This window comes from Macaca thibetana, chromosome 6 (genome assembly GCF_024542745.1).
Source record: "Macaca thibetana thibetana isolate TM-01 chromosome 6, ASM2454274v1, whole genome shotgun sequence".
Lineage (NCBI taxonomy): Eukaryota > Metazoa > Chordata > Mammalia > Primates > Cercopithecidae > Macaca > Macaca thibetana.
Window position 1 is genome coordinate 4,224,660 of NC_065583.1, and position 21,293 is coordinate 4,245,952.

The following is a 21,293-nucleotide window of genomic DNA, read 5'->3' on the forward strand; positions in this document are numbered from 1 at the left end:
CCTGCATGTTATTCCTTATGAGAAACTCACTAACATTTTGTTTACAGAGCAATAGTTCTCAGACCATACACTAAGATCACTTGGGGAGTTTTTGAGCCAATCTATGCCCAAGTTCCACCTCAGACCAATTAAATCACTATGTCTAGGGATGGGGCATGGGTAGTGGTATATTTTCAAAACTCCCCAGATAATTCCATGTGCAGCCAAAGTTGAGAATCATGGTTAGAAACACTTAGCATTGGCCGGGCACGGTGGCTCACGCCTGTAATCCTAGCACTTTGAGAGGCCAAGGCAGGTGGATTGCTCAGGAGTTCGAGACCAGCCTGGGCAACATGATGAAACCTCGTCTCTACTAAAATACAAAAAATTAGCTGGCATGGTGGCGTGCGCCTGTAGTCCCAGCTACTCAGGAGGCTGAGGCAGGAGAATCACTTGAAACGGTGGGAGAGGGAGGGGGAGGGGGGGGGGGGGGGGGGGGGGGGGGGGGGGGGGGAGGGGGAGGGGGGGGAGGGGGAGGGGGAGGGGGAGGGGGAGGGAGAGTTAGCATTGACTGTGGCGTGGACCCTAAGGGGTGGGTGACATATCATTGTCCCCACCCCAACACGCACTAGGGTAGTGGGTCTCAGAGTCCCTTGGCTAGCAGTACCATCACCAGGGAACTTGTTACACATAGCAAATTATCGGGCTATACTTTACACTGCTAAACAGAAAGTCTGGGGTGGGGCCCAGCAATCTGTTTAACAGTCTTGCAGGGGATTCTGATGTTCTCTCATGCTTGAGAACCACAATCTGGGGGTTGAATGGTTACAGGTGGAGGTCTGGCTGTCCAGACACAGCATCCTTTTGTTCACAAAACCAGCTTTTTAAAATTAAAAAAAGATTGGCCAGATGCGGTGGTTCACGCCTGTAATCTCATCACTTTGAGAGGCTGAAGCGGGAGGATTGTTTGAGCTCAAAAGTTCCTGATCCGCCTGGGCAACATAGTGAGACCTCATCTCAAAAAAAATTTTTTTTTTTTTTTTTTTGAGACGGAGTCTTGCTCTGTAGCCCGGGCTGGAGTGCAGTGGCTGGATCTCAGCTCACTGCAAGCTCCGCCTCCCGGGTTTGCGCCATTCTCCTGCCTCAGCCTCCTGAGTAGCTGGGACTACAGGCGCCCGCCACCTCGCCCGGCTAGTTTTTTGTATTTTTAGTAGAGACGGGGTTTCACCGTGTTAGCCAGGATGGTCTCGATCTCCTGACCTCGTGATCCGCCCGTCTCGGCCTCCCAAAGTGCTGGGATTACAGGCTTGAGCCACCGCGCCCGGCCAAAATTTTTTTTAATTAAATGTTTTTTTCTTTTTTAGAGACGGGGCCTCGCTCTGTGGCCCAGGCTGGAGTGCAGCGACACGATCCTAAAATCTCGCTGAGTTGAAGCGATCCGCCCGCCTCGGCCTCCCAAAGCGATGGGATTGCAGGAATGAGCCACAGCTCTCTGCCAAACCCTTCTTACAGGATAACCTTAGAACTGCCCCTGCACTACACGCCCACGCCCCACGTGCCCCAGCCTGGGTGGTCCCTCCGGGACGGCGCCTTGTGTGACGTCACAACCCCAGCTTGCGTCGCAGCGCCGCAGGCCTTCCCCGCGTGGCGCCTCTACATTGCTCCGAGAGGCACGAGGCGGCGGTGCGCAGTCGGAGCGCGATGGGCGACTGGAAGGTCTACATCAGTGCAGTGTTGCGGGACCAGCGCATCGACGACGTGGCCATCGTGGGCCATGCGGATAACAGCTGCGTGTGGGCTTCGCGGCCCGGGGGCCTGCTGGCTGCCATCTCGCCGCAGGAGGTGGGCGTGCTCACGGGGCCCGACCGTTGCACCTTCCTGCAGGCGGGCCTGAGCGTGGGCGGCCGCCGCTGCTGCGTCATCCGCGACCACCTGCTGGCCGAGGGCGACGGCGTGCTGGACGCACGCACCAAGGGACTGGACCCGCGCGCCGTGTGCGTGGGCCACGCGCCGCGCGCGCTCCTGGTGCTCATGGGCCGACGCGGCGTCCATGGGGGCATCCTCAACAAGACGGTGCACGAACTCATACGCGGGCTGCGCATGCAGGGCGCCTAGCCGGGCAGCCAGGCCGCCCACTGGTAGCGCGGGCCAAATAAACTGTGACCTGGGCGCGGCTGGCTCCTTCTCCGCTTGCGCGGTGGGAGGAGTTGTAAATAAGGAAACTGGTCTTTGCAAGACGGTTACCTGGTGGAGATGGGATTTTGAGTCTAGAGGCTACCAGGCTCCTGTGCCCTCCACCTTGCTCTCCCATGGACGCCTTGCAGAGTCTCCTGGCCTGACTGCTGCTCCTTGGCGCCTTCCCAGGGTCCTAGGCACTCCGCAGCTGAGGAAGAGTCCAAGGGTGGGGCTTCTCAAAGTCTGTTTCCGCCTTAGCGTCCTTTCTCGCAGATATTCCCACACATTAGGCAGGACAAGTAAAAGGAGCCTCTTCCCCATCCCGCGAACACCTCTCCCCGTCAGAGTGTCAGGCTAGAGGCCAGTTTGCTCCTCCCCCCTCCACTCATACCTCACGTACTAGCAAGGTGTGTGAGTGGGTGACAGGACGGGCCTGGTAGCTTGTAAAGCAGTTCCGGGGTTCACAGGCCTCTGCATCTCTGCCCACATTCCTCCAAGGGGGGCCCACTGAGAGGGCACATGTCCAAGACCATCACAAGTGGGTCTGAGACCTTACATCCTGCCTTCCCCAGGTCTTCGAAAAGGCCCCGGAGGAGTCCCTGGACTAGAGGGAGGAACTCTGGCATCCCTACCCCGAAGTCTCACTCTGTAGGCCTCCGTTTCAGGGTGACCTATGGAGGAGGGGGAATTGAAAAGCTTGGATGAGTTTGTGGCCTGGTTTTCTGCCCAAAGATAGTGGACAAAAGTGGGAGGGAGAGTGTCTGGTCTCTGCCCTCCATGTGCTGGGGCCCAGGGCACAGCCTCTCTTGCCCATCACCCCCCTTCCCATCCCCTCCCCCAGCGGCCCTGACAGCAGACCCCACGTGTCACTCATTCTGGAGCCCTGATCTTATCCCAGCAAGGAGTGATGTGTGGCTGAGGTGGGTGAATTCAGAGGGCAGAGGGAGACCAGAGGAAGTTGAGCCAGGTGGGGGTCAGGGGTTGGGGGTGCAGAATCCTCCTTACTCTTGCCTTGGGGGTGGCCCCAGGCCTAGGAGGGGCTTCAGGGAGTTTGAGTGTGGATCGGCCTCTCAGGTAGGGCCAGACCAAAGGTTGGGGTGTGAGCCTGCAGGGCTGGTTTCTCTGGAACTGCACCTGACCTGGGCAGGGCAGGCTGCTCTTGCAGCCAGTCTTTGAGGGGAGATGGTGCTGCTGAACCCCATGGCTTGGTCTTGCCTTTCACCATTGGTAGAGAGCAAAAAGACTTCCGAATGCCTAAGGAGAGTTTTGATTCCTTTTGTTTTGTTTTTTTTTTTTCCATCAGGCAAGTGTTGGGAAGGGAACTGTAGTGGTGCTGAAGACCTGGGTGAGGATGAGGAGAGGGTATCTTGGAGGAAGGAAGGTGGCAGGGAGGTGTGCAAATTCAGTGAGGCAGGCACCAACATCTATGCACAAACAGCTGCACCGTCATATACTCAGACCCACCCTCACTCCTGTCTATCCTAGTCATGTGTACACGTGCAGAGGACCTGAAGTCGTATCAGATATCCTGCAACCTGCACAAAGCCTCCCACAGGTGTGTCTGTGTATATGTGCATGGGCTGGCACACCTGCACACAAATACAAGCGTCTACACATGACAGGTGCACATGCAGACTCACCCCCACACATGCACGCACACCGGCACTGTCACACAAGCCCAGACCTTTGCGGAGCTACAGAAGGAGAGACTGGCACCCAGGGTGGCACAGGCACATGCACACACATATACACACCCTCCCTCCCCTGCCTTTCCACCCCAGGCCTTCCCCATTCCAGGCTGTAGTCTGGGCCCACCACCTAGAGGCGGGTGGCATTGTGGTGAGCAGGCAGTGCAAGGCGGGGGGAGGGCGTGGAAGGGGGTAACTCCTCCAGGAAGACCCTAGGGGGTAGCGGGGGTGAGCGGGGCTCAGGCCTGGCACAGCATAGGGTGGCACGGGTGATGAGACGGTCCAGAGGCTTCAGGGAGTGCATCCATCGAGGCAGGAAGTCCCATGTCTGTAACCACTTGGGCAAGTGCCCGGGACTCCGACTCTGCAGGACATTGATGAGCACCACAAAGGCCAGCAGGGCCCCGAAGGGCGTGCCCACACCTACCATGACCTGCCAGCCTGCCATGGAGATGCCAAACACCAGTGAGGGCAGCAGCAGGAAGCAGACAAGGAGATAGAGGACGGCGAACCAGCGGTACTTAGCTGTGCGTTTCCCCAGCGCCTTGGCCATGCGGATGGGCAGGCGTGTGCAGGGCACCGGGTACCACAGAAGGATGCCCGAGATGTTGAAGAAGAAGTGACAGAGGGCAATCTGCAGGGGATGAGGCAGAGGGGCTGAGGTGGGCACTGGCTCCCAGGTCCTGGGTCAGGCCAGCAGGGGTAGATGATAGGAACCCCAATCTGGTCTGGGCAGCAGGAAAGTTTCCACTTAGGGGTGATGTGTCCCCCGCCCCCAGATCACCCCGGGGCAGCTATGCTGGTTATGCAAATATTGAAATACTTCTAGACCAGTTGGTAAATAACTACTGCCCTGAGCTCCCCACATTTTCCCCACTGATCCCTCACACAGGAATCCCCCAGCAGATACTGCCAAAATCCAGCAGCTAAAGGATTGATGTCAGTTTCTGGATCCTCACTCAGTCAGTGCCTTGGCTTGTCAGTTACTCCTTTGCTCCTAGAATAATTCCCCTTTGCCATTTGCGGCCCTGACCCCCGCAATGGATTCCTCAAACTATGCCAGGCGCCGTCTTATAGTGCCTCTTCCTCTTCCTTATGGGCAAATCCGATTCACTGCTATTTATTGGTGTAATTATGAGCAGTGTCTCCCTATGAGATGCTAAGGTCTCGAGGGTGGTATTGGGTCTACTTTGTCTATAATGGTTTCATTGAGCATAGTAGGTGGCCCTTAGTAGGCAGTCAAAATATTTGTTGCATGTCATCACACCTTTGTCAGGCCCCACACCCTATACGCAACTCCATCCTGCCCCAGGCGAGGCTACACTCCCAGCGCACCTGGAAAGCGCTGAACAGCTTCTCCTTGGGGCTGGCCAGGGCAGCCAGGATGGCCGTGGTGGTGGTGCCGATGTTGGAACCCAGTGTGAGTGGGTAGGCCCTCTCAATGCTGATCACATCGAGGCCTGGGGGCAGAGGGAGAGGAAGTAGTTCCCCAGCGTCTCCTTCAGCCCTTTCGCTGCCAGCGCTGGCCCACCCCACTCCACCTCTACATGGGCACTCACCAACGAGTGGGGTGATGGCCGAGGTGAACACGGAACTGCTCTGGACCACGAAGGTCATGCCGGCGCCCACCACCATGGCAAAGTAGCCTGTTACCCAGGTGAAGGGGGCAGGGAAGTCTGCAAGGAAACCGCATCCCAGCAGGTTGGGGTCAGAGCAGGGACATGGGGAGAGCAGACCTCCGTGGGGGCATTGGGAGAGAGGACCTCCGTGGGGGTTTGCGCCTACTGCAGTGGCTTCCACTTGGCCTCTTTGCTCCTGGATTAAAGGCCTTTCTCAGCCTGGCTCTGTCAGGCGGCTGTGCCTTTGCTGGGGCTGTTCCCTCTGCTGGGAGTATCCTACTCAGCATCGGAATGTTCACCCTCAGACTCAGCATGGATGTCACTTCCTCTGGAAAGCCTTCCCTGACCCCCTGCTCTGGAGCAGACGTTTTCTCCCTTCTCTGAACTCCCACAGCCCCATGATACCCCTTATTCTAGCATTTGTCATTCGGCCCCTCCTAGTGCATGAAGTTTACAATGAAAACCAAGCCCGGGCAAGGTGGCTCACACCTATAATCCCAGCACTTTGGGATGCTGAGTTGGGTGGATCACTTGAGACTGGGAGTTCGAGATGAGCCTGACCAACATAGTGAGAGCCCATCTCTATTTTTTAAAAAAATTATGGTTAATAGGAAGAGTCTGGGCATGGTGGCTCACACTTGTAATCCCAGCACTTTGGGAGGCCAAGGTGGGAGGCTTGGTATAGCCAACATGGCAAAACCCTGTCTCTACCAAAAATACAAAAATTAGCCAAGTGTAGTGGTGCACACCTGTAATCCCAGTTTACTCAGGAGGCTAAAGTGGGAGGATCACTTGAACCTGGGAGGCAGAGGTTGCAGTGAGCTGAGATTGCACCACTGCACTCCAGCCTGGGTGACAAAGCAAGACTCTGTCTCAAAAAACAAAAAAGAGAAAATGAAAATCAAATGGCGTTGCTCCCTTGCCCCAGGTCTTCTGAGTGCTCATGTTACCCTCGTTAAAGTCCAGACTCTGAGCAGAGCCTGGAGACCCCATGCTCTGGCCCCTTCCCTGTCACCTCACTGACCCCACTCAGCCAATCCCCTTGCTTACCCTGCTCCTGCTAGCTGCTGGCCACCCTTCTGTGCCACGGACCTGCCATGCTGGTTCCTGCCTCTGAGCCTTTGCACATACTATTCCTCCACCCAGAGTGCTCTTCAGCTGCACCGTGGCTACTTGTGTCTGTTCAAATGCCAGCTGCACTGAGCGGCCTCAAACTGTGCATTGGAAGCCATCTCTTCCACACCCTACTGCATTGCCATTTTTGCTATGTCCTTGGCAGGTACCTCTTTCTGAATGTATCCCCCTAATTCATTTTCCTTTCTTCTTTATTTTTCTTTTTCTATTTTTGTTTGTTTATTTTTGAACTCTGTTGCACAGGCTGGAGTGCAGTGGTGCCATCATAGCTCACTGTAGCCTCAACCTGCTAGGCTCAAGTGACTCTCCCACTCAGCCTCCTGAGTAGCTGGGACTATAGGAGCACACCACCATGCCCAGCTAATTTTAAATTTTTTTGTAGAGACAAAGTCTCAGCCGGGCACGGTGGTTCATGCCTGTAATCCTAGCATTTTGAGAGGCTGAGGCAGATGGATCATCTGAGGTCAGGAGTTCAAGACCAGCCTGGCCAACATGGTGAAACCCTGTCTTGACTAAAAATACAAAAAAATTAGCTGGATGTTGTGGCGGGCACCTGTAATCCTAGCTACTCGAGAGGCTGAAGCAGAATCGCTTGAACCTGGAAGGCGGAGGTTGCAGTGAGCCAAGATCATGCCATTGCACTCCAGCCTGGGCAACAAGAATGAAACTGTCTCAAAAAAACAAAAAAACAAACAAAAAAAGTCTCACTATGTTGCCCAAGTTGGTCTTGAACTCCTGCGCTCAACTGATTCTGCTGCTTCAGCTGCCCAAAGTGCTGCATTTACAGGTGTGACCCACTTGCCAATCTCACGTATTTTTCATTGCTTGCCTTCCCCTGCTGGGCTGTGAGCCCCTCAGGGCAGGACCCATCTCTATTTGTCTCACCTGTGTATACCTGGCACTATACCTCCCTTGTCACACAATGGGGGTGTAAGAACTCTTTGTTGATTGAATCAAACAATGGCCCAATCAACTCTTTGTTGATTGAATCAAACAAGCATCTCCACCTGCTAAAATGGAACCACAGTCAGAGGCAGCCACGGGTCTCCAGCTGTCAGCACCTCAGTGGCATTAGAAACCACCTTCTTCGTTCACATCAGGAAACAGGCTCAGAGATGGTAGGCTTTACCCAGATCAAGGCAGTCACAGGACTTAGCAGGATCTGGAAAGGCCCATCCTGCGGCCCTGCCCAGTCAACTGCTCGCAGCTCACCAGTATTGATGACCTTCTGGATGACCTTGGCCACTTGGCCCTTGAGCAGGGAGTTGAGCATCTTGACGAGGAGGATGAGGCAGGTGCACAGCAGCACCAGGGATCCTGCCAGCAGGATGAGCCCCACAGCCAGGTCCGGTAGGCTGGTGTCCACAAAGATGTGGTTGCCTGCAGGGGGTGGAGCTCCTGACAGCTGACCCCATACCTGGCTCCCAGGTCCCCACCTTTGCCACCTGGTTGGACTCTGAGCCTAAGGCCCCACCTCAGGCTCCTTGAGCCTTAACACCGGAGCTTGACCCAGGCTCAGGAGATGGGCTGGTTGACAGCTGTCTTTCCTGGGGCTGGACACAATAGTGGCTGGCAGCTGGTGCAGGATTGCCCTGCCACTGCTAGGCTCTGCCCCTGCCATTCTGGACACCATGTTTCAGGCACTTACATTTCTCCATGGTGGCATTTCCAAGGGTCTGGCTGGAGTTGGCCTCTGCTCTCGACATGGAGGTGGGAGCCTACATTAAGAGGAGGGTGACTTAGTGAATTAGGAAAACATAGCCTGAGGTTGGAGCCGAGATGGGGGTTAGGGAAGGATGGGGAAGATGGAGATGGGCCTCCTGCTCTGTGACCATGCATGGGTCTCTTGCCCTCTCTGAGCCTGTCTCTTCCACTGAGGACACGTAGATGAAAGTAGCTGCCACACAAGAATCTGGCCCTCTGTGTGTTCTGCCCTGTCGTTCCACTGGCCCAGCTCTCCCCAGGGCCACATCTGTGGCTTCCTGTCTGTCTTTTCCTCCCTCTCTCAGTGGCATTCCGTGCTGCTGAACGTGTTCCTCTTTGTCTGAAAACTCCCCCTTCCTCATCTTTTATTACCAATCCCTTTATTGGTGCCCCTTCCCCAGCATCCTGGCTCCTTCCTCTCCTCCAAGACACCCTTAGCCCAAGCTCCATTCTCCTCTAGATCAATTCCTTATTCTCAGGGGATGTGGGGGGACAGAGGGCCCAGCCCACACATCTCTTCTGTCACCTACTGTCAGTGAAACAAAGGGGCTCCCCAAGGAAGCCGTACAATTCAGAGGGCCACAGGGCTGGGCAGGTAACCTAAGTGAGCAGCTCGGGCTATGTGTGGAAGAGGTGGGGAGAGTTTCTGCTGGGCTTATAGAGTCAGCAGTTACTCAGCTCCTGGTCACTGTCACCATCCAGGGACGCAGCCTGGCATGGCTAAATTGCCCAATTTCTATGAGAGAAGCCACAACTCTGAAGTTCTGGATAAAATCTCCCAATCTGGGCCAGGTGCAGTGTCGCTCATGGCTGTAATTCCAGCACTTTGGGGGCTGAGGTGAGAGGCTTACTCAAGGCCAGAAGTGGGAGGCCAGCTTGGGCGACATAGCAAGACCCTGTCTCCACAAAGAAAATTAGGGCATGGTGGTGTATACCTGTAGTCCTAGCTACTCAGGAGGTTGAAGCAGGAGGATCTCTTGAGCCCAAGTGTTCGAGGCTGGCATGAGCTCTGATCACGGCCCTGCACTCCAGCTTGAGTGACAGAGCAAGACCTTATCTCAAAAAAACAAAAACAAACCCCAAAAGCAACAAACTCCCAATCTGTAAATATTGGCAACCACTTAGAGTTATCTTTACAACTCAAAGAAGGTCAGCAGAAGCAGGCCAGCCTGGCCTGTGGGCAACTAATTTTTAGCCTTGTTGGGCTAGTAAGTTATTTATTTATTTATTTATTTAGAGACAGAGTTTTCGTTCTGTTGCCCAGTCTAGAGTGCAGTGGCACAATCTCGGCTCACTGCAACCTCCGCCTCCTGGGTTCAAACGATTCTCCCGCCTCCACCTCCTGAGTAGCTAGGGTTAACAGGCGCCCGCCACCACGCCTGGCTAATTTTTTTGTATTTGTAGGAGAGACGGGGTTTCGCCATGTTGGCCAGGCTGGTCTCGAACTCTTGACCTCAGGTGATTCACCGCCCCCCCCTCGGTCTCCCAAAGTGCTGGGATTACAGGTGTGAGCCACTGCGCTGGCCAAGGTAAGAAATTTTATGGCATCTGGTGTAATATCCGGGTTTATTTTAGCGGGATGTGCTCCCTTGAATGGGGCAATGTGCTCTTGTGTGCTCCCAGTTCGCCACATCAGGGCCTTGTGGACCCATCAAGACTGGGCCTGAATGGCAGGCCAAGAAGCCTGGAAAAAATAGGTTGTGCTGGGCTAGATGGGAAAACCAGGCTGGAAAAGCGACGGTAACTGCTGCGAGGGTAAGGGAGAGAGCGAGCCAGCTGTTTGCTGTTAGGCAGATCTAAGTTCAAATCCTGCTTCTTATACCAACCACCCTGGGTAAGCCATGCCACCTCTCAGAGCCCGTTTTCTCTAACGCAGGGTAAGAGAAGAGCTGCTGTGAAGGCTACAGGGGGAAATGTGTTTAAAGCGCTCATCACAGGGCTTGGTTCATGGTGAGCCTTCGGTAAACTGTCTTCCTACACGGAGTGACCGTCTCCCTCCCTGGGCCTGTTCAGGACCACATGGCAGGGAGGCTGTGTGTGTGACTGACTTCCTAGGTCAGGACCAGTGCCCCCTGCCGACGAACCTGAGAACCCTGGCCCTGTTGGGGAGGAATCTGCTTGGACCTTCCTGGGAGTACCCAGCCTGGGGGCTGAGGGAGCAGACAACCCCTTGAATGAGTGGGTGCCTGGTCAACCTGTGCCCCACTGACCTAACCTGGGCTGGGCCCAGAGGTCTCTGTGGGGAGGACTGTGGGGTCCTGGGGAGGCTGGAGGAGAATGGGGAACTTTACTGGGGTCCCGACTTAGGATTGGCAGGGGCAGCAGCAGGGCCAAGCCCTCTGGGTTTTTAGAACCTTGACCTTCTTGCATGGGGCTGTGTGGCCCTGGCTGGGAGGCCAGAGACCCTAAAGTATAAGAGAGGAAAGTAAAGGTGGCAGGAGGGACAAAGCCAGGCGGAGAGGGAACTGCCGGGAGGGAGCAGGCCCTGGGGCTTCCTTGTGGGGTAGAGGGAGAAGACGGAAACTCCAGCTTAGATAAAAGAGCTGGGAGGCCCAGGATCTGGGGGCATCTTCCCAAGATGTGCCCATCCCTGCCTGGGCCTGGGGTTGGGTAGGAGAGGCCGGAGGGACCTGAAGCAGGTGGTGGGCTCTGTGGGAAGAGCAGAATTGGCCTGTGGACAGCCCTAGGTCCATACCCCAGCTGAGCCATTCCCAGCTGTGTGACACTGGAGCAAACACTTAGCCTCTCTGGGCCTCAGTTTCCTCCTCTGCAGCATGAAGTCCATAATGCTGCCCACCTTTTCCCAGAGGCTATTTGGCAGCATTATGGAAGAGGGAGTTGGGATTTAAGTGCCTACAGGGACACCCTAAATTAAAGAGACCCCTTCTGGGAACTGAAGGAGGTGATGAAGCTCACAGAAGCCTGTCAGGATGTGGGCCTGCGCAGTAGTTTCCCCCACAGAAGAAGGGGCGCGCTAGGGCCTTTGTTCTTCTGGAAGCAGAGGGAGAGCACTGTGCCAGCAGCACCATCTGGTGGCGAAAAGGAGAACTCCTCCTTAGAGTAACACCCGCTACCTCTGGGGTGGTCTCCAGGGGGCTGTGGTCACCTGGTGGCCTTCAGGCCTGATGGGCAGCATGGAAAACAGACATATAGTAGAATGTCAGACCGGTGAGTGGGAGAGGCAACCAGATAGAGAGTCAGGATTCCACCAGGATTTGTATCCTACAAGCCACTGGACTTCTCTGGGGCTCAGTTTTCCTCATCTGTGAAATGGGGGATGTGATAATCCCTGCCTCCCAGGTTGCAAGTCCTCAAAAGATGCTTGTTTAATCCAGGCAGGTATAGTTGATAATCCGGTGTGGCCACGTAAGAAGGTGATTCCCAGGACAATGTCAGGGTCCCGGGAGACTCAGGATCTGAACACTACAACTGCCACTGCTTCTTCCTTCCCCATCTGGAAGGCCTTGGACTTGCCTCCTCTCCCGGGTGCGTAGCTTCCCTGGCGACTAGTTCAGGTTCAGCGTGGTGGAAGTTGGAGTCAATGGGAACAGGTTGGAAGGAAGCACAGGGAGACTCTGCAGCCAAAGGACAAACCCAAGTCTTTGGGCAGGAGGAGCCAGGAGGCACTTCACACTTCGCACTTCACACTTCACACTTCGCAAGACCAAGCACATCCATTGCTGTGTGAGTCACCCTCCTTCGGCGGGGTCCCAGAAAGAGGGTGAACGTGAGAGCTTGGGTCCCACCCACCAGCTACTCTCCGAGCCGAGGAAATCAGACCCTGCCTTGCAGAAAGCGTTGAAGGAAAGCGTTTCCTGGCAGAGTGAGGAAGAGAAACCAGCTGGACAAGTGGCAGCTGCAGCCGTAGAGAAAGGCCCAAGGGCGGCCTCCACGGAGTGAACCTGGGTGAGGACGACTTCAGGTGAGGATGTGGAGGCTGCAGGCTGAGACCTGCCCGAAGCTGCAGCAGGTGACCGGCGGGGAGCTCCGAGGCAGCGAGGATCAGAGCTGGTTTCCCTGGCTTGCTCTGTGTGAAGATCAAAGTGTGTGATTTCGCTCCCTTCCAGATTTTGCTATGAAGTCTAGAGGCTTGTGGTGATTCAGAGAGCACTGAGAGTGCTCACAGAGCTCGTGAGAAGGTGCTTGATGTATTAAAGAGGTCACGAAGTCAGCGTAAAAGCTGCCCGCTGGGGCTTTTTTATATAAGGCTGCTTTGAACACTCAGAGGCTGAGCCGGAGCAACTTCAGACGCAAAGGAGCATCGCAGGGCGAGTCAGATGAGTGTTTTCTGTTCACACCAGGAGGAAGGTCCAGTCACAAGGAGTGGCAAGTGGGAGGGTGGGGGGGAGGGCTTGTGCTTGTGCTGTGGCTTTGGGTTTCCTCATATCTCATTGTAAATGAAGTTATGTCTCGTATGTACGCATCAAGGAGAAGCAAATATGGTGCATTGTGGTTTGGATGAAGTGTCTTCCTTTTTTTTTTTGAGACAGAGTCTCGCTCTGTCACCCAGGCTGGAGTGCAGTGGCGCAATCTCAGCTCACTGCAAACTCCACCTCCCGGGTTCACGCCATTCTGCCTCAGCCTCCCGAGTAGCTGGGACTACAGGAGGCCGCCACCACACCCGGCTACTTTTTTATTTTTTGTTTTTTTTTCAACAGAGACGGGGTTTCACTTTGTTAGCCAGGATGGTCTCGATCTCCTGACCTCGTGATCCGCCCACTTCGGACTCCCAAAGTGCTGGGATTACAGGCATGAGCCACTGCACCTGGCCGAGCATTTTCTTTTTTATGGCTGAGTAAGGAAGTGTGCTAATTGCCTGCTTCCTTGTCAGCCTGGCATAATGGGTGGTCCATGAGTGTCCACTTGATTCAAACAGATCTTCCCAGCATTAGAAGCAGCAGAAACAGTGCAGAAGGACAAGGGACTCCTGCCTGTGGCAGTCTCCAGGAGAAGGAATCCCCGATGCCAGCACAAGTAGCTGCTGTATCTCCAAGGAGGTCTCCGTGCAGCCCACCTTCCTGCTCACCCTACTTTCCTGGGTGTCCTTATAGGACACGCCTCCTCCTCCCATTACCTGGGTCCCAAAACATGGCCCAGCTGAGTCACTAACCCCTCTGGGGTGCTCAGGCCCTGACATGGTAGGACAAGCTCTGGCATGTTTCTTAGTCTCTCTGAACCTGTGTCTCTACCTGTGAAACCTAAGGGTTGCACTAAATGAGTGGTTCTCAAACTTGAGCACGGAGCACACCCAGAGGAACTGCTGATGTATAGGCCACTGGCCCCACTCCCAGGGCTTTCCAGATTCAGCAGGTCTAGGGAAGGGCAGGGTGATTTGCATCTCTAATAGGTTCCCACATGGTACCCAAGATGCCTGCCTGGGACCACACTTCAAGAACCACTGGGCTAGATCAGCTACATAATAACTCTGATGGGTGATGTCTGCCTAAGGCAATGTGTGAAGCTGGGAGGAATTAGCAATGTTTACTGTAAGCACAGTAGAAGGGCCACATATTTGCCCTCTCCTGGCTAAATGATCTTCAAGTTCTATCTGGAGCATTTTGAACAGACAATGAAACCAACAGCTTGAAGAGGGAGTCCTCTTACCTGGGGCTAGGCCTGGGACTTACCTCTAAGGAGTCTGGGTGGCACCAGATCCGGATGAGACTGTGGTTCCTCAGGGACTCATCACCGGTGGCAATGCTGGTTATCACGGACTTGTCCAGCTGCAGGCAAGATGTGGGCAGGGGGAGTGAAGGAGGCTGGGTCCCTTGCTACCCCCACCCTCGCCCCATGCCAGGCCCTGCTGTCACCTGGATGATGAGCTTCGTGAAGGGCTCTGTGATGATCTTGAGTAGGTCAGGAGCGTCACGGCCACCATGGATGTTGAAGGAGGCCACCACGAGTTGAGTGATGTGGTGCAGGTAGCCGGTGGCAGCCTCCAGGGGCAGCAGGACCAGCACTGACAGCCAGTTAAAGCAGTCATGCACCGTGGCCCCCGCGAAGGCCCTGGGCAGGGAGGCCACATTGCAAGGCAGGCTGCAGCCAGAGCACGGTCGCGCCCGGGGTTCCTGGCATCTGGGGCTGTCCTCCCCCAGGCACAAGCCCCCAACCCCCAGCCCCCCTCACCGCCGGAAGTCAGTCCTGTCCCCCGCCTGCATCAGGGCCACGATGGTGTTGGTGACAGAGGTGCCGATGTTGGAACCCATGATGATGGGGATGGCAGAGCTTACCTCCAGCACTGGTAGAAGAGAAGACGTCCTAATGAATTTGACGGTCACCCAGCTCCTGCCCCACGGTCCTACCACAACTCTTGTCAGGTCCCCACCCATGTCCCAGTCCCCAGTGGACGCTCCTGCCATGCTGCTGCGTCTGCCTAACCTTGGTGTCACAGGTGCATGTGGGCACGGGCTGTGCATTTACAGGTGTGTGCATTCATCCATGTGAGTAGATGTACACGCGCTGCTCATGGTGTATGGATGTGAACGTGTATGCATGTGAGGCCTTCGTTATGAGGGCTCGTGGGCTCATATCCTACGTGCAAATAGAGATTTGTGCTTGTGTGTGCACACGTGTCCCCAAACGTGATGGTTAGTTTTTTTGTTTTTGTTTTTGTTTTTGTTTTGTTTTTGAGGAGGAGTCTTGCTCTGTCACCCAGGCTGGAGTGCAGTGGCGTGATCTCGGCTCACCGCAAGCTTTGCCTCCCAGGTTCACTCCATCCTCCTGCCTCAGCCTCCTAAGTAGCTGGGACCACAGGCATCTGCCACCATGCCTGGCTAATTTTTTTTTTTTTTTTTTTTTGTATTTTTAGTAGAGACGGGGTTTCACCATGTTAGCCACGATGGTCTTGATCTCCTGACCTAGTGATCCACCCGCCTCAGCCTCCCAAAGTGCTGGGATTACAGGCATTAGCCACCGCGCCCGACCAGTGATGGTTAGTTTTATGTGTCAACTTAGCTAGGCTGTGGTACCCAGTTATTCAACCCAACACTAGCCTGGGTGTTCTGTAAGTGCTTTGTAGATGCAATTCACATCTACAGTCAGCTAACTTTAAGAAAAGGAGATTATCCTTGGTAACCTGGGTCAGCCTCATCCAATAGGACGAAAGGCCTCGAGCAGAACTGAGGCTTCCCTGAGGAAGGAGAAACCCTGCCCTGTCTGGACTACAGCGTCGGCGCCCACCTGAGAGTTCCCGCCTGCCCTTCCAATACCCTAGCCTACGGATTCCTGACTTGCCCAGACAGCCCACCATCGGGGAAGCTAGTTTCTTGCCATAAATCATCTGGGTCACACACAGCTACAGTTTGGGCTCCTCTCGTGTCCCTGGCTGATACGGGAGTCAGGCTGAATGGAGGCCAGCCTTCCTGGGGTCATGCTCCCTATTTGCCACCCTTCCCAGCTCCTGGGGTGCCCCTCCAGGCTCTTCCCCACCGTGGTGGGCCAACTCACAGCCAGAGGAGACCATGCTGACAATGATGGACGTGGAGGTGCTGGAGCTCTGCACCAGCACGGTCACCAGGATCCCCACCACCAGCCCGGCCACCGGGTTGGACAGGATGGCATTATCCTTGAAGATGTCACCGGCCACCTTCCCTGGGGAGCATGAGCTGGCGTTGTCCAAGGCCCTTCAGGAACCCCTCCCAGGTCTCTCCCACCTGGGCCCTACCTCCAGCCAGCTGGAAGGCTGAGCTGAGCACGTCCAGGGAGCAGATGAAGAGGTAGAGGAAGCTGAGCATCAGCGGCACCTTGAGCAGCATGGCGCCAGCCTGGCGCAGCTTGGAGACCAGCCTGGGCTCTGGTCGGGGGAAGCCATGAGCATAGTGGGCAGAGGCCAGGGCGGGGACTGCTGCTGCCCCTGCTGCCCCCAGCCCAGGCCCACCTGGCTTTTGCTCCTCCTCCAGGGCCAGCTTGGCAGGCAGTGGTTCATGGCGCTCCAGGATCTCCCCACAGGGGCAGGTGTGCTCGGCAAGGGCCACAGGGCCCAGGCTGGGGAAGGCATAGGCAGAGGTCCCCGGGATCCTGTGTAGGACTAGGGAGGGAGCCTGGTCAGGAGCTCCCAGAGGCCCCACAGCGGGGAGGCGGGGAGGGACAGGCGGGGGAAGTGGCCTCACCCGGGATGTGGTCAACTGTGGGCAAAGAGGGTCCAGGGTATGGGAGCAGCACTCACCCTGAGGGCTGGGCACGTAGGCAAAGGCCGTCCCTCGCATCACATGCCCCCCACGGACTGGGAGTGGGGAGACAGCAGGGGACCCCAGCCTCTCTCCATAGGACAGCATCCTGGGCACCCACTGTGAGGTCTGCAGGTCAGTGGGTCGCAGCAATGCTGAATGACAATGGCTGTGTCCGGGACACTCACTCCCACACACCCTCACCTGCACAAACCCCCATGGCGCGTGATTCTAAACACACACCCAGCAAAGTACACCCCCGATCCTCACCACACACACCCCTCCGAGACTCACATGCAGACTTACATGTGCACATCTGTGCCGGGCACCTGCATGTGAGTCTCAGAGGGGTGTGTGTGGTGGTGGTGAGGTGTTCCTTCATTCACCCATTCACTCATTCAGTGAGTATTACGGAGCTCTAGCCCAGGCTCTGAACCAGAGGCTGGGATATAGCGTTGATGAAAGACACTGAGAACCGAGGACGCCCAGCCTGTGTGGGGCTGGAGGGGGCCAGGGAATATGTGGTGTTGGCAGTGGCTGCAGGTATGGGCTGGGGCTGGGCCAGGCTTCACTTTTGCCCACCTGGAGAGCAGGGAGGAGCTGCAGTCACCTCCCTTCTCATGGGGTCAGCTGGGCACACATGGAGTTCCCCTGGTCCGGATCCTGATTTCCTGGGTTCCCCTCACAGTGAACTCCTTTCCCCATCCACCCCCTCAAGGGGCAATAAACAAACACTGACAGGCTTGCTTCAGCCCCCTGCTTGTCCCTACACTGCCCCAGGAGTCTCGGCTATTGGGGTGGAGGCACCCTGATCTGCCTCAGCACTCCCCGCGTTGTCCTAGCGGCCTTGGCTGTTGTGGTGGGGGTGTGAAGAGCTGAATGCAAGCCCTGAAGGAGCAAGAGTCCTTTTTTTTTTTTTTTTTTTTGAGACGGACTTTCACTCTTGTTGCCCAGGCTGGAGTGCACTGGCACAATCTCGGCTCACTGCAACCTCCGCCTCCTGGGTTCAAGCGATTGTCCCGCCTCAGCCTCCCAAGCAGCTGGGATTACAGGTGCCCGCCACCATGCCCAGCTAAATTTTTGTATTTTTGGTGCAAACTCGACCTCAGGTGATCTGCCCGCTTGGCCTCCCAAAGTGCTGGGATTGCAGGTGTGAGCCACTGCGCCTGGCTGGACTGACATGTTATATGGGCCGCGGTGGGGGTGGGCACCGATAGGACAGAGATGAAGGGGCTGGGGTGCTAGGCTGTTTCCTACTCAGAGCTGGGGGTGGGGGTGGGATGTGAGGGTCCTGGGCTCACCTTGGGATTCTGTGTTTCAGCTTCTGCTCAGCAGCTCAAGGAAGCCTCCAGGGCCCGAAGGAGAACTGGGACCCTCCTCTTTATATCCTCGTGTCCAAGGGCAAAGTCCCTGGAACCCTAGCTGCCCTCCCTCTGTTCCCCAATTAACCTCACCCCCGAGATTCCTCCCAGTTAATTGCTAATCGTCAGCTCTGCATGGGGAATCTGTGGTCAGGCTCTCCGTGTCAACCGCGATCCAGACACATCCCCCGCTTGCAGGCAGAGACCCTGATGCCACTCAGCACCTTGTTCCCAGGGTCCCCTCATTCCTGGCCTGACAGGACTCCCCAGGGAGTGACCCAAACATCCTATGGCCTTCGGAGGTTGCAGTGAGCCAAGATCGTGCCACTGCACTCCAGCCTGGGTGACAGAGTGAGACTGTCTCAGAAAAACCAAACCAAACCAAACCAAACCAAAACATCCTACGGTCTTGCCAAGCGTCAGGGCGTCTGTGAGTCTCCCAGGGGGAGCTCGGAGGAGAGGGAGTGTGAGATGAGGACCTAAGCTGGAGAGGCCGGAGGACATTGAATAGTGCCAGGTCTCTAATGCCTGACCCTGGGTCCAGGATGTGAGTCTGAGTCAATGTGGAGCTGCCCTCCAGACTGGGAAGGGCCTGATCTGCCTTTTAGAATGGCCCCAGTGGGGTGGAGCCCGGACACGTGGAAGAGAGCCTGGAAGCGGAGAGGCCAGTTAAGAGGCTGATGAAATAAATGGTCCAGGCGAGAGACGATGAGGCCTGAACTAAGACGGGAACAGAGGGGCTGGGGAGGTCCGGTGCATCCCAGGGACACCTGGCCAGTAGGATTGGTGACGGGGAGGGAGAGAGGGAAAGGAAACAGATGGGAGTCGCGCCTCTGGATCTTTGGCTAGGGCTGGGTTCGCGCCCAGGTAGGAGGGTGTCACCGAGTCAGGGAAATGCAATCATTTCTCAGTTCTTATGTCAGAATCTCTGGGTTCTTGGGCTTGAAGGTTAATGTCACGTTGAGTGTCTTCACCTATGAGCAAACTGACACCCCCACAGTGGGCCCAGAGACCCCGGCCCACGTGACCTGTTTCTCTCCTCTCCCCCGCACAGTTCAGACCCTTGGCAGGAGCAGCTGAATCCAAGGTGCTCCTGGTGAACTGGGGGTGTTTCTCCTTTTTAATAAGGTTGTGCTTTTTGGTATGTTGGAAGTTTGCCTTCCCCGCTGTCACGGAGCTCTGGGTTTAGTGGGGGAGGCAGTTAGCTATTGATCAAATCCATCAAGAGATGTAGCTCCAAACTGCTGCGGATTTACGCAGCCACCACTTCCAAAAATTTATTTTGGGGCTACAGCCCTAGTGAAAGCGAGAAAATGCTGCATCTGACCAGAGCTGCTGTTGGGACTCATAAGGGCAGCCGAGAAGGCAGCTCCATTCCAGCACCAAAGCATCTCTTCCCAGCTTCTCTGCTATTTCAGCACCTCCCTGCCTACTGCCTGCCTCGTCCCTGGTCAGTGACAGAGTCTGTGTGTCCCCCTGGGTGGTGATTCCCACCTTATCTGTGCACCTGGGCTCTGGCCATGGCCTCCCCAGACCTTTTCTGGGCTGAGAGCCTGCCTGGTGGGGGTGTCTCGCATTGAGAAAAGGTACCCAGCGGGAGGAACTGTTTTGGAGGGAAGGTGCCAAGCTCCGTCTGCTCAGGCTGTCTGAGCGGCCTCTGGCACGAGCAGTTGGCTCTGTAAGCCAGAAGCACACACTGTGCTTCTCGCCCCAAACCTGGGCCTCCTCCTTCTTCCTGATCTTGGTGAGCAGCACACCGTCCATCCATCTGGGTAGGGCACCAAGCACACATCCTTGCTGTTTCCTTCCCCTCCACTTCCTCGTTTCCAACCCATTCCTGAATTCTTCCAATTTTATTGTTCCAGGAGCTCCCTGATCCTTTTGCTGTTAGGCCTCTCTGGGGCCACCTCCCTGGACTGGGCCTGTCATCTCCCCTGGGTCACTGCAGTGGCCTCCCAAGTGCTCTGTCCATTTCTGCCCTTGCTGCCACTGATCCATGCTCCAAAACAGCAGACAGCAATCTTTTCTTTTTTTTTTTTTTTTGAGACGGAGTCTCGCTTTGTGGTCCAGGCTGGAGTGCAGTGGCCGGATCTCAGCTCACTGCAAGCTCCGCCTCCCGGGTTTACGCCATTCTCCTGCCTCAGCCTCCCGAGTAACTGAGATTACAGGCACCCGCCACCTCGCCCGGCTAGTTTTTTGTATTTTTTAGTAGAGACGGGGTTTCACCGTGTTAGCCAGGATGGTCTTGATCTCCTGACCTCGTGATCTGCCCGTCTCGGCCTCCCAAAGTGCTGGGATTACAGGCTTGAGCCACCGCGCCCGGCCGCAATCTTTTCAAAATGCCAAACTAGGCGGGGCACAGTGGCTCATGCCTGTAATCCCAGCACTCTGGGAGGTCGAGGTGGGTGGGTCACCTGAGGTCAGGAATTTGAGACCAGCCTGGCCAACATGGTGAAAACCCATGTCTACTAAAAATATAAAAAATTAGCCAGGCGTGGTGGTGGGCACCTGTAATCTCAGTTACTCGGGAGGCTGAGGCAGGAGAATCACATGAACTCAGAAGGCGGAGGTTGCAGTGAGCCGAGATTGCACCATTGCACTCCAGCCTGGGCAACAAGAGCAAAACTCTGTCTCAAAAAGAAAAAAAAAAAAAAGAAAGAAAGAAAAACCAAGCTAAGCATGTCGCCTCCTCTCCCTTTAAAACCTGCCCCTGCTAACCACTTAGCATAAAGCCCAGGATCCTACAGTAGCCTAGAAGGACCAGGGTGACATGGCTTCCTACCTGCTTTGCCAGCCTCAGACCGTGCCTGAGAACCTGTACCCCAGGGAGGGCATGTACAGGAGGAGAGAAGGGGCCAGGGCCTAGCCCAGAGGTGCACCCACATTTTTTTTTTTTTTTTTTTTTTGAGATGGAGTCTTGCTCTGTCGCCCAGGCTAGAGTGCAGTGGTGCAATCTTGGCTTACTGAAACCTCTGCCTCCCAGGTTCAAGCAGTTCTCCTGGCTCAGCCTCCTGAGTAGCTGGGACTACAGGCATCCGCCCCCACGCCCGGCTAATTTTTGTATTTTTAGTAGAGATGGGGTTCACCATGTTGGCCAGGATGGTCTCGATCTCCTGACCTTGTGAGCCACCCGCCTCAGCCTCCCTACATGCTGGGATTACAGGAGTGAGCCACGGCACCCGGCAGGCGCCCATATTTAAGGGAGACTGAGAGGAGCAGCCAGGGACCAGGAGGAGGCCACCTCAGAAGCCAGGTTGGACCACATTTTGAGAGAGACACCCGGGTTGGCTGGGTCAAGTGCTGCTGAGATGTCAAGTAATCTGAGAACAGACAGGACTTAACAGCCAGGGGCTGTCAGCCACCTGGGAGGGCGTGTCGAGGGAGGAGTCCGCTTGCGATGGTGTGGGAAGGAGCGGGAGGCGGGGGAGCAGAGATAGCATGGCCGGCATGAACATGAGAAGCTGACAC

General features: G+C 55.7%; 3 protein-coding genes across 6 annotated transcripts in view; 1 reads left to right on the forward strand and 2 right to left on the reverse strand.

Moving 5' to 3' along the window:
* TMED9 (transmembrane p24 trafficking protein 9) overlaps nt 1–9,773 on the reverse strand; it is a 214,054-nt gene extending 204,281 nt beyond the window's left edge. Inside the window, exon 1 of the mRNA XM_050793279.1 lies at nt 9,769–9,773. The gene's annotated coding sequence lies outside the window, so the exon portion shown is untranslated. The remainder of the gene's footprint in view (nt 1–9,768) is intronic.
* On the forward strand, nt 1,301–2,150 carry PFN3 (profilin 3). Its single transcript, XM_050793374.1, has one exon. The coding sequence runs from the start codon at nt 1,681–1,683 to the stop codon at nt 2,092–2,094; it is 414 nt and encodes a 137-aa protein (XP_050649331.1). The 5' UTR covers nt 1,301–1,680; the 3' UTR covers nt 2,095–2,150.
* SLC34A1 (solute carrier family 34 member 1) lies at nt 3,414–17,874 on the reverse strand. Of its 4 annotated transcripts, none has more exons than XM_050793201.1 (13): nt 17,766–17,874; nt 16,464–16,619; nt 16,176–16,325; nt 15,963–16,091; nt 15,746–15,889; nt 14,426–14,537; nt 14,110–14,305; nt 13,927–14,022; nt 8,244–8,313; nt 7,808–7,975; nt 5,402–5,518; nt 5,178–5,302; nt 3,414–4,476 (listed from the first exon to the last, which is right to left on the reverse strand). In XM_050793201.1, the coding sequence occupies exons 2-13, from the start codon at nt 16,570–16,572 to the stop codon at nt 3,973–3,975; spliced, it is 1,920 nt and encodes a 639-aa protein (XP_050649158.1). In that variant the 5' UTR covers nt 16,573–16,619; nt 17,766–17,874; the 3' UTR covers nt 3,414–3,972. The 4 variants fall into 4 exon arrangements, with proteins under 4 accessions (XP_050649158.1, XP_050649157.1, XP_050649155.1 ...); XM_050793200.1 differs by having other exon boundaries at nt 16,464–16,593; nt 17,766–17,834; XM_050793198.1 differs by lacking the exon at nt 17,766–17,874 and adding an exon at nt 16,771–16,791.
* Nucleotides 17,875–21,293: the final 3,419 nt, after the last annotated feature.